The 12,552-nt window shown below is 42.2% G+C and overlaps 1 protein-coding gene across 1 annotated transcript; it reads left to right on the top strand.

The window, feature by feature from the left end:
* Positions 1-2,813: 2,813 nt before the first annotated feature.
* Positions 2,814-12,188, top strand: LOC113001870 (mucin-7-like). The gene is made up of 3 exons (XM_026128740.1): positions 2,814-2,905; positions 11,549-11,766; positions 11,869-12,188. Exons 1-3 carry the CDS (start codon positions 2,814-2,816, stop codon positions 12,186-12,188), a joined length of 630 nt encoding a protein of 209 aa, XP_025984525.1.
* The last annotated feature ends 364 nt before the right edge of the window (positions 12,189-12,552 follow it).

Genomic DNA, 12,552 nt, shown 5'->3' with positions numbered 1-12,552 from the left:
TATCTTCCAACTCCCATGTAGAATCACCCTCATCGGTTCCCCACTGCACCTTCACCAACGCGATCTCCTTTCCTCTCAACGACTTCATTCTTCGGTCAGTGATCTTTTGAGGTTGTGCTCTATAGGTGAGGTTATCCTTCACCTGTACCTCGTCCACTGCAAGTATATGTGATGGATCTGGGTTGTACCGTCTCAGTTGAGAGACATGAAACACAGGATGCAAATTCGATAAACTCGGAGGTAAGGCGATATGATAAGCTACAGGCCCAATCTTCTTCAAAATCTGATACGAACCTAGATACTTGGGTGTCAACTTCCTAGCCTTGAGAGCTCTTCCGACTCCGGTTACGGGAGAAACCTTCAAAAACACATGTTCTCCTTCCTGAAAATCTAGTGGCTTCCTCCTTCTATCATAATAGCTCTTCTGCCTATCCTGAGATGCCTTTATCTTCTCTCGAATCAACTTCACTTGTTCGTTAATCTGTTGTAGCATTTCAGGTCCAAGAAGTACTGCTTCTCCATCATCATACCAACAAATAGGAGTTTTGCACTTTCGTCCATATAAAGCTTCAAAAGGAGCCATACCAATACTGGCTTGGTAGCTATTGTTGTAAGTAAACTCAATCAATGGCAAACAATCCATCCAGCTACCTTGTTGCTCTATAATACACGCCCGAAGTAGATCCTCTAGAGTCTGAATGGTTCGTTCAGTCTGACCATCTGTTTGAGGATGATAAGCTGAACTAAGCTTTAGCTTTGTCCCCAAGGCTTCATGTAGACTTGTCCAAAATCGTGAAGTAAACCTCGGATCCCTGTCAGATACAATACTGGAGGGAATTCCATGCAACCTTACTACTTCCTTGATGTACAACTCCACTAGCTTTTCCATTCTATACTTCATATTCACCGGAATAAAATGAGCAGATTTGGTGAGTCGATCTACTATGACCCACACAGCATCATGTCCACGACTAGTCTTGGGTAAACTAGATACAAAATCCATAGATATGCTCTCCCATTTCCATTCCGGAATTTCCAATGGCTTCAATTCTCCTGATGGTCGCTGGTGCTCAACCTTAGCCTTTTGACATGTCAAACATCTTGCTACATATTCAGCTACATCTTTCTTCATACCATGCCACCAAAAACTTCTCTTCAAATCTTGGTACATCTTAGTCATTCCTGGGTGGAAACTAAGACGACTTTTATGAGCTTCTTCCAAGATCTTAACTCTCAAATCATCTAAAGATGGCACACATATCCTCCCCTTGAATCTAATTAACCCGGTTGTGTCCTTCTCAAACTCCACACCCTTATCCCCCATTACTTCTAACACCTTGCCTTGCAAAAACGGGTCATCCTCTTGAGCCTCGCGTATGTGATTTACGAATTCATTGGTGATCTGTAATGCTCCCACAAATAAGCTCTTGGGTCGCACCTCGATTGCTAGATTCAAATCCCGAAACTCCTCTATCAATCTCTGTTCCAAACTCATCATAGTCGCAACATGTAAGGATTTCCGGCTTAGCGCATCGGCTACTACATTAGCCTTTCCCGGGTGGTAGGAAAGACCAAAATCATAATCCTTAAGGAACTCCATCCATCTTCATTGCCTCATATTGAGTTCCTTCTGATCGAACAAGTATTTGAGACTCTTGTGATCACTGAAAACTTCAAAACGAGTACCGTACAAATAATGCCTCCAAATCTTTAAGGCAAAGACCATCGCTGCTAGTTCCAAATCATGAGTCGGATAGTTAACTTCATGAGGACGTAATTGACGTGAAGCATAAGCCACTACTCTTCCCTCTTGCATCAACACACACCCCAAGCCTTGCCCGCTTGCATCGCAATACACTTCAAATGTTCTCTTAGGGTCGGGCAAAATTAAAACTGGAGCTGTCGTCAACCGCCTCTTCAACTCTTGGAAACTTTGATCACACTTCTCATTCCAGACAAACTTCTCATTCTTACGAGTCAACTTAGTTAGGGGCAATGCCAATTTAGAAAATCCTTCAATGAACTTTCTATAATAGCCAGCTAACCCCAAGAAACTTCGAACCTCCGTCAGAGTTGTCGGTTGTTGCCACTCCATAACCGACTCCACCTTGTTCGGATCCACTGCAACCCCGTCCTTCGAAATCACGTGCCCTAAGAACTGCACTTTCTCCAACCAAAAGTCACATTTCGACAGTTTGGCGAACAACTTCCTATCTCTCAGAATATGCAACACAATCCTCAAGTGCTTCTCATGCTCCTCCTTATTTCTCGAATACACTAGGATATCATCAATGAACACCACCACGAACTGATCCAAGTAATCATGGAATATACGGTTCATATAGTCCATGAAAATGGCAGGAGCATTAGTCACTCCAAATGGCATGACTAAGTACTCGTAGTGCCCATACCGAGTCCGAAACGCAGTCTTTGGGATATCTTCCTTCTTAACTCGGATTTGATGATACCCCGATCGCAGATCGATCTTTGAAAATACTGTTGCTCCCCTCAATTGGTCAATCAAATCATCTATCCTTGGTAGAGGATATTTGTTCTTGATAGTGACCTTGTTTAACTGCCTGTAGTCTACACACATCCTCATACTTCCATCCTTCTTTTTAACTAACAAGACCGGCGCTCCCCACGGTGATGCGCTTGGACGAACAAATTGTTTGCTCAAAAGATCCTGCACTTGTGCCTTCACCTCTGCTAGTTCTACCGGAGACATTCTATAAGGCGCAATCGACACTGGATTCGCCCCAGGCACCAAGTCAATAATGAATTCCACTTCTCTCTCAGGTGGCAATTCACAAATGTCGTTAGGAAAAACTTCTGGAAATTCTGACACCACCGGTATACAACTAACTTCAGCGTCCTCTTCCACATACATAGAGAACAACACCATGTAAGTTCGAACATCACCCGTTCCTTCGTTGGCCGCATCCCCTTTCAAAGATTCACTTGGGACTACATCCCCACCAAACACTAGCATTTTCTCCTTGCAGTCTAGAAAGATATGGTTAGTAGATAACCAATCCATCCCCAAGATCACATCTAGGTGAGCTAAAGGTAGGCAAATCAAGTCCGCCATAAAAGATCGACCCTCAACAATTATAGGACACTTCAAACACACCCGAGAGGTGGTTACAGGCTCGCTCGTCGGAGTAGACACCACCATATCATATGGTAACTCCGTCGCACATAACCCCAACCTCTCCACACATGCATGAGATATGAAAGAATGCGTGGCGCCTGAATCATAAAGTACATCTAGTAGTTTATTAGCAATCAAACACTTACCCCGTATCAAATCGTCGGAGGCAGCCGCTTCTGAACCACTCATAGCAAACACCCGAGAGGGTACTTTTGGTCTTCCACCACTAGTGTTGTTGTTGCTAACATTACCGCTCCTTGTGGAATTAGTGGATCCACGATTGACGGTGTTGGAATTGGCAGTCACCGTCGGTCTCCCGGTCACCCTACATTCTCGAGCATAATGGCCCACTTTGCCACACACATAACAACGGTTCTCCTGTGTCTGCTGGAGCTGTGGGCAATTCCTCTTAAGATGCGGTCCTCCACACTGAAAGCACTGTACCCCAGTCCCCCTTGACTGGCTCATGTTGGAGGTAGCCATAGGTTGCTTCCCCTTGTTGCTAGCATACGACTTCATCCTCTTGTTACCATTTCCTCTGAAAGGATGGTTTCTCTGAGGTCCTCCAACGCCTCTAGCTTGCCTCTCCTTCATCTTATCTTCAAAAATTCTGCACTTTGTCACCAACTGATTAAAATCCGTGATCTGCATATAACTAACTGCCTGTTGGATTTCCAACCGAAGCCCATTCTCGAACTGAGCACATAAATCTTCCTCATTTCGAGCATCTTGGTATTGAGGCCAATACTGCAGAAGCTCATTAAACTTAGTCGTGTACTCCCCAACAGACATGTTTCCTTGCTTCAAATCCAGAAATTCCCTCGCCTTCCGCTTCCTGAGATCTCGCGGGAAGTAATTCTCCAGGAATTTGTCCTTGAAGGCATTCCAAGGAATCACGCCTCCAGGTGCAACAAATGAAGGCTTCACGAACTTCCACCAATTCTCGGCCTCCCCTTGGAGCATAAATGTCGCATAGAGGACCTTATGCTCCTCAAGGCAACCCATCGCCTCGAAAATCTTCTCCGTCTCAGCTAACCACAACCTAGCACCTTCCGGATCATAGTCTCCACTGAACTTTGGCGGGTGGTTCTTACAGAAGGCCATGAGTCCCCGATACTCCGCCGGCTCCACATCACGTTCCTGCACTAGAGTTTCCAGCACAGCTGTGATGCGGTCGAGGACATCACGGTTCTGATCCCTACCACGTCCTGCCATACCTATCCTGTAGGGAAACTATTAGCACCCAAGAAATCCTAAAAGAGAGTGTGCCACACAGGCTATGACAGTTATAACAACATCCTTCTCTTTATACATACTTATACACACAATCCTGTGAATCAGTCACACATCCATGCTCAAGACAATAAGGCAGAAATACACACAATGTGTGACTTAACGTCACTCCCCGAAACCTACTCCCAAGTTTCAGAGATACACAGCATTCACACAGCAAGACCATAACAGGTTCACTAGAATCCAACTTTTGCTCTGATACCACCAATTGTGGCGTCCCCAAAATAATGACTGGTTTAATAGTAATAATTTAAATAACAAAAACCATGGTAAATTTTTTTTTCTTCTTTTTCTTTTTCATTTCTTTCTCTTTTCACCATAACTAGGTTTAGAAGTAAAATCCTCACTATAAAGTCCTGAATGGCCAGTTCACAACTCTATTCGGAGTCATTTCTTTCTTACTGCTCATAATTCTCTAAATTATTTTGCTGTTTCAAAAGGAAGAATATACCAGTCATTACTTTAGGTCTTCACGTGAAAATAAGAGGATAAAATACAGTCAATAAACTCTTTTACAAATAAAGTTGCTAATGCTTTCTTTTCAAATAACAAGATTGATCATAAATGCTTTCATCATTTAAAGCTGTCCAAAATATGGGAGTTTTACAAAAAAAAATATAGTGTCATCCAGAGCAAAGGTGTCCACAGTGTTGGCTTCAGCCACATGTATACAATCATCAAATTCCTATACATCAGGTCTACCCATACAAAAACAAAAGAGTAAACCTAACAGTCAGTCCTAGATACACCCACCCTCAAAGTATACAAAACTAATCCAAGGAGCTGTCCACTCCACCGTGCGCTGAAGCGTCCGTGCAGGTTCATCTAGATGCACCAAAGAAGTAGCCGTGAATCGAATGGTGCCCCGAAATCGGCACCTCGTGTTGCCTTCGAGGGTCTCCCAAACTCCCTCTAGGCACTCCATCTCGACTCGATCACGGATTAGCTGCACCACCATCACAATCTACAAGAAAGAAAAGAAAGGGGTAGACTCTTTCACAAGAATCTAACTATGCCGCCTCACAATACGTTTCATAACCACTACATGCAATTAAAAGGAGTATCTTAAGGCTTTTCATCTCTGGTAATCGATTACACAGCCTTGGTAATCGATTACCAGAGGCTAAACTTGAATTACAAAGCCTCAGGACATTAAATATGCAAGAATGCACTGTGTAATCGATTACACATGTCTGGTAATCGATTACCAGTGACCCATTCCTCTGTCTAATCGATTACACAGGCTGGTAATCGATTACCAGAGGCTCCCTTAGTTTCCTGACTTCGTTTCCAAGCCTGGTAATCGATTACACCCCTTGGTAATCGATTACCAGAGACCATCTTAGTCTCCTGTCTTCATTTTTAAGCCTTGTAATCGATTACCCACCCTTGGTAATCGATTACCAGAGACCATATCTCACATATCAATCAAGTTTCACAGCTGGCCAGCCACCACAAGCCTCCTTGCTTTGTGGTCTTTGTTCCTTTTATCTGTTGACTGCCAGGAGCTCGCCTGTTTAGGTACATCACAGGTTCTCCCTGACCGACTATGCCCGGGTTGGGTCGGGATTGGTCAAGCTTGGTTTTGGGCAATAGCACCCCACCTGACGTCCCCAAGGTCTCCTGACCCCCGCGACATATCTCCAGGTACCACTCTGTGGTCAACAATAAAAGCAGGAAGTTTCACCCTTCAACACTTCCTCATCTCAAGCTTGTAGGATTATGGGGTACCCATCACATGTGGTACTAGGTGGCGGTCGGGCGATGGTGCACAACAAGTTTTTCCACATCCACAATGCGCGCATAAACCCACCATCCCCTGTTGCCCACCTCCATCTGAGCTCACGTACTCCCACGTAGCCCATATCCTCGTTTCTCCCAACACCGGGTCCCCATCAATCCTCCCAAGCTTCCACAACATCCAAGCAAAACAACATTCAAACAGCACAAGCTATCACAGCCAAGCAAAACAGAGCAAAGGCAGAAAACTCTGCCAAAACACCACCCAAATCACAGCTTTTCTCACTTAAAGACCCCAGTAACAATTCCTTCGATCCAAGTCACTAACCGTTGGATCGACTCCAAAATTTTACTGGAAGTCTCTAGTACTTAAGCCTACATTTTGACCGTTGGGATCTACTAGCAAACATCCAGAACTCATTCTACATTACTCTTTCCACAACCAGCAAATACATGGATTTTTCTGCACTTGTGCAAAATTCTGCTGCACAATTTTACAGCAAAATCTGCACAAAGAGCATATTTCGAAAACCACACTTCCCTTCATCCAATCTTGCCCAAATCAAATCCTACAAGTCCCAAATCATGTATCAATCATGTCTAAACCAAAGTCAAGCTTCAAACCACAGCAACACAAAATCTAGGTGTCCAAAACCCCTCATTTTAATGGATTTTCAAGGTTTGAAAAGTGAAATTTAGAATGAGGTAAATTTGAAGCAAACTCTCACCTCACACAAGTCCATAACATCAATCTAAACTTGCTCAAACTGAATTTACACCTAAAATTCCACCGAATCAAAATTTGACTCTTCAACACCCAATTTTGCCCTAGAAATGGCTCTTTGTTCACTTTGGTCATTTGTTTTTCCCTCTAGCACAGCCTAACCTTTCTCACATGTCCTAAAGGACATTTCAAGCTAGGATTAACTCATTTTAACCTCCATTTACCACAGAATTCAGACTTAACCTTCCAACTCTCAAAGCCTCACTCTTTTTCCACTCATAACACCACATTCTCACTTTCCGACCCTAGGTTAACTCTACATTTCATCTCTAACAGTTTTCCATAGGCAATTTCAGCATATAAACATCACAAACATCATCACAAAAACCCTAAAACAGAATGGGTATGTTTAACTCATTCAAACATGGCAATTTCAACAAGTTTTCAGCAAATGTCTTCACAAATAATCATCACACAGCAGAAACCTAGCAAGACTACCCATCATATCTCCCCAAACCCCATACCCACGAAAATCAAAGGAGAAAGAAGTCCACCCAAACCTGAATTTTTGAAGTCCCACTCGTAGCCACGCACTTCACGACCCCGAAAATGCCCTCCTTTCGCGATTTGGGGCAGAAATGATGGCCAAAGGTTGAAGCTTTGCTTGGAGCTTCAATGGAGAATGAAGAAGAAGAAAATGGCAACGTGAGGGAGAGAGAGGGCTGTCTGAAAAAGTGTGGGGGCTGAGTGAAGAGAGAGAAAAGCTTTTTGGTTTTAAATAAAAGGGTTTTCCCTTTTTCTATTATTTTATCACAAACTATGCCACATGTCTCCATTTAAGTGGAGCAAAAAGGGCCTACTTTCCCCTTTGACTGTGACCCATACTCAGCCAAAAAAGTGGGGAAAATCTGACCTTTGAAACGCTAAAATCCTGCCTCGGTTTGCGTGCCGTTTCTCTGGTTCCAGTTCCTCGCGTTTCTCTGCGTCCGTCGGGGCCAGTTTTCGAAAGCAAGCAATATATATATCAAAACGCTCAGAATAAAACCCCGAGCGTGGTTCAGAGGTTGGTTTCGTTAAATTCTAAGTCGCACGCAAAACGATGATTTTTAGACTAATTACTTAAGAATTAACCCATAAACTCCCAGTTATGGATTTCTCTTCCTTAATTAGCCTAACCCGCGTATCTTGCCCCCACTACTCCTATTTCTACCAAGAACATATATATGCATATACACTGAATAATACTTATATATATATATATAATCATTCAAAATACATCGTTTCCAAAAACTCCGGGTAGAAATTTCTAGGATGTTACAAGTGGCTAAGTGTGCATATGGGTCTTCATTTGGTAATCCATGAAACAAATTATTCTAAATCAACTGAATCAATGATGGTGCATAAGTAATGGTTTGTGCTTGAACTTCTGGTTGTGCAATGCTGGTGAAAAATTGTGGCACCTTAGAACTTGAATAATCTTCCATAGTAACTCTTCTTGGCTCTTCAGCCATGATGTAGTCTTCACTAGGATCTAAATGTGAATTTTCTACAATAGGAAAACTAGAAGATGCGTCATAAGATTGAGGTTCTTCCTCTGGAATTGCTGCTGCCTCTAAGTCCTGCAAAAAATTTCTAATTCTCTCCTGATTACACCTTCTACAAGTGGCATTAATCTCCAAATCAATGGGAATCAAATCACCTGCAAAAGATCTTCTTTGCGTACAAGCACAGTACAATAGTTATCCAGTTCAAAAGAACAATGAATGCACTAAACTACTATGTTAGTCAAAAGAATAAAAAAAATTGAAAAAGTAAAATTAAAGCAATGCTACAAATTGAACTAAACTTTACTAACAGTTTAGATCCCCGGCAACAACGCCATAAATACTTTGATGTCTCCCCACTGTAGTTACTTTTTGTGCATTTATGTCTCAAGGAAATTTCAATGGGGAGTTTTTACCGGAAAGCGCACTAGGTCGTCAAGTATTTAAAATTAAAACGGATGAATCCGAGTATCGAACACAGGGAACTAATGTTAGTCTGAATTAAGTTCAGAATCGAAGAATTGTTGAAAGAACATGTATAAGTGATAATTTCAAACAGAATTTAAACTAAACTTGTATGCTAAAAACTATAAAATGCAAGGTAAATAGAATGACAGCAGTAGGTAGATATGTTGGGTCTTTCCAAGAAACAAGCTGATGCATAGAAATATGTTTCTCTAATCAGTCGTGCTCTTGTGTTCAATGTTGTAGCCTAAATTACTAAACCCTCGATCCCTCGTCAGGCTGAATACCCAAGCTTCATCCGCAAATCCCTCATTTAAGACTACACCCGATTTAGACAACCCTCTTAGGTTTAGACTAACTTAAACTGAGTTTCGTCCGCAGATCCCTCATGTAAGACTAGACTCAGCTCAAGTAGCTTACTAAAGTTTAGCCTAATTTAGCCTAAGCTTCATCCGTAGATCCCTCATGTAAGACTAGGCCTAAACTAAACAACATTATTGTAACAGCATAATTAAAACCAAAACTTAACCCGCAAATCCCTCATGTAAGGCTAAGTTTCAATCCTGCTTCAATCAAGTTCTAAGGCAACAATACATTTTCCAATGCTAAAGTCACCTAACTATGCACACAAATGGGTGATCAGACCAAAAGCATACAAACATTAAGCATTGAAGGAAACATTGAACATAGAAAACATAATCAATTAGATATTAGGTATTTACATCAGTTGTTCATTAAAAATCCCCAACTAGGGTGTTTAGCCAGCCATTACAAATAAACCCTAACAATAAATGAGACTAAAAGCAGAGAATTATAGTTCCTTACATAGGAAGGGGGATTCCTCCTCCTCTTCTCAGCATCTCACACTTACTCTCTACTCCATAATCTCTCTTAAATGACAAAACCTAGGCTTCAATGCATAAACTGCTCTTTTTTTTCTGCTTCTAGGGCTCTTTTCCCCAAATAGGCCTGTGGCTACTCTGGAGTTCTGTGCCCTGGCCATTCTGTAGCTATCCTAAAAGGTGTGTAAAAGTTGTAGAAAGTTGTACCCTAATTCTGCACAAGACAGGCTTTAAATAGGCTCTGAAATCACGATGTTGCGCTTAGCGCCACCCTCGCACTTAGCGCGAGTAAGTGAAATTGGGCTTAGCACCACTCTCGAGCTTAGCCTGGCTGAAGGCACCTGTTGTGCTTAGCGCACTGATCTCACGCTTAGCGCGCGACTTTGATGCTAATGCTCTGCCAGATTCTCTTTTGCGCTAAGCATGCTGAAGCTGCGCTTAGCGGTGGATATGCGCTTAGCCCAACTGTTGAGATTAGCCCCACTGCTACATTTTGTTATTCAAAACTTAGCCTCTTTTCACCTGAAAATGCACAGATTTCATCATTAAATCCAATGGAAATGTTCTAGAGACAGCATTAACCATAAAACAAGATTTATTTACAAAAATCACTACAAAATAACCATAAATTGGGGAACTATACAAGATTTGGAAAATGATTTCTATACAAAAGTTAGTCGTATGAAGCGACTAACAACTCTCTGTAAGTTGAAGCCTGGTTGCACGCTAAGCCAAACTTCAAAGGATAAGCGTATTTTGCAGGACCAATCAGAGCTATTGTCATCGCTAAGCATTCTTTGCTGTGCTAAGCCCAGGTATGCCGCTGGAACTTGAATTATTAGCTACGCTTAGCGGGAAGAGCTAGGCTAAGCGCTTGAGTTTTTCTTTAAAAAAAAAAACCAAACGTCAGGAGGTCACGCTAAGCGCACAGCTGCGCTAAGCGCTTCTGTCATGATTTCTAAAAAAACAGAGGCACTGTCTTAGGCAGTTACTAAGTTTTCTTTCTAAAACTTTTGTGCCTCTACCTTTCCTTTGCTTCATTGTCACTGTGCTCAAGTGCTATTGCATTGCATTCCTTGCTTCCTCATACTTTGCACACATCCAAGTAAGTTCATTGCCTACCTTTTTCATTTTATTTCATGCTTCAAACCTTAGGATAGTTGATTTATGGTTTTCGTGATTAGTATTGCAGTTATGTTAAGTTACTTAGTTTTAGGGTTAGGTATTTTAGGACTTTAGGTAGTTTAGAAGCCCATTAGGGGCAATCTGGCTGAAAGGGGTGAAAACCCCTGTGTGTATTTTTGGGAATTGCGATGAACGCGCTAAGCGCGCCTGCTGCGCTTAGTCTGTTCATCGCAACTGTTAAATTTTTTTAGGATTTATGATGATCGTGCCAAGCGGACCATGTCACACTAAGTGCGTTCATCATGGCTGTTGAACCAAGGGAGGGGATTCGAGCTTAATGCTGATGGTTATCCAGTGAAGATTATGAGGAAGAACATGACCACTCTTACTCAGACTTGAAGCGTTCTTTCCTTTTCAAACCTTATTCCCACTTCACACACTTCTGATGTCACTCTTGACAGAGCCTGACTCGTTTATGGCATCATCATGAAGATGGACGTGACATATCCATACTAGGATTCCCTGCCTTGATCACAGCTTTATGTAAAGCTAGGGGAGTTCAGTCAAATTCGAGGTCCTTGGAGAGCCTGAGTCCTGCCATTAATTTGGCATATATTAAGAAGAACTATTGGAATCTTGATGATCCAACATTAACTTTCAGAGGACCCAGGAAGGCCAGGGGTAAGAGATTTGAGGCCCCTTCCACTTCAGCACCATCAGAGGCACCAACACCTTCTTCTTCTCCAGTACCCCCCTCTTCATCCACTCAGATTCTAGTTATTCCTCTAGCACCTCTACAGATGCCACTCCCTGCTCCTATATCTGCAGGACCATCAGATTTTTTATTTACTCTACAGATGCTTCACTCCATGATGCAAAGTTTGCACCGAGGGCAGTCCATCATCATGCAGAGCCTTCAGGGCTTGGGCTTGCCCTCCATTATGAGCATGGAGGAGTTTGAGGCTTAGGTGGCCTGGCTAGGAGACCAGCCCTCTTCTTCTGGAGAGGGTGGAGCCTCTGCAGCCCAAGAGCCTGATACTGAGGAGCCACCAGCAACAGCAGCAACAGAGGATGAGGATGAGCTCACTCCTCTTGAACCCTCTTATTTTGATGCAGGTACACACACGGTTCAGGAGGAAGAGACTATTCCAGATCAGACTCCACATCCATCTCCATCCCCTGCACATATACCTAAGGATGTTGCACCAGTTGCGGAGCCTAAGCAACTTATACAGGATTCATCAGCAGCTCCAACACTGGATTTGAATGAAGACCAATTACAAGAGGAGCAGGACATTTAAATTTTTGCATTCTGAAAACTTTAGTTTATTTTCAGTTATTTTGTGATTTATGTCATTTAAATTTCAGCTTTTATGTTTTAGTTTTTTAAATTAAAGCATTTAAATTTCAGTAGTGTAGTTGTTTGTTGCTTGTACAAAAAGCTTGATTGAACAGTGAATTGGTTGAACTTTGTATGCAGTGGCTTGTTTGGTATGAAATGAGTGTTTGAAAATGATTTGATTGAGCAAATGTATGAATTGAATGGATTGGGATGATTAGATGATTATTTTGATCAAGTTTGCAGTCATTAGAAGAGAATGAGCATGTGATTGGAAGTATGTCTGAAAATGTTAGTTGGTTGTCAGATTGATTGTGAAGGAATGC

The sequence above is a fragment of the Glycine max genome, chromosome 6 (assembly GCF_000004515.6).
Source record: "Glycine max cultivar Williams 82 chromosome 6, Glycine_max_v4.0, whole genome shotgun sequence".
NCBI lineage: Eukaryota > Viridiplantae > Streptophyta > Magnoliopsida > Fabales > Fabaceae > Glycine > Glycine max.
Note: the sequence above shows the minus strand (reverse complement) of the source record. Positions and strands in the feature narration are given on the sequence as shown.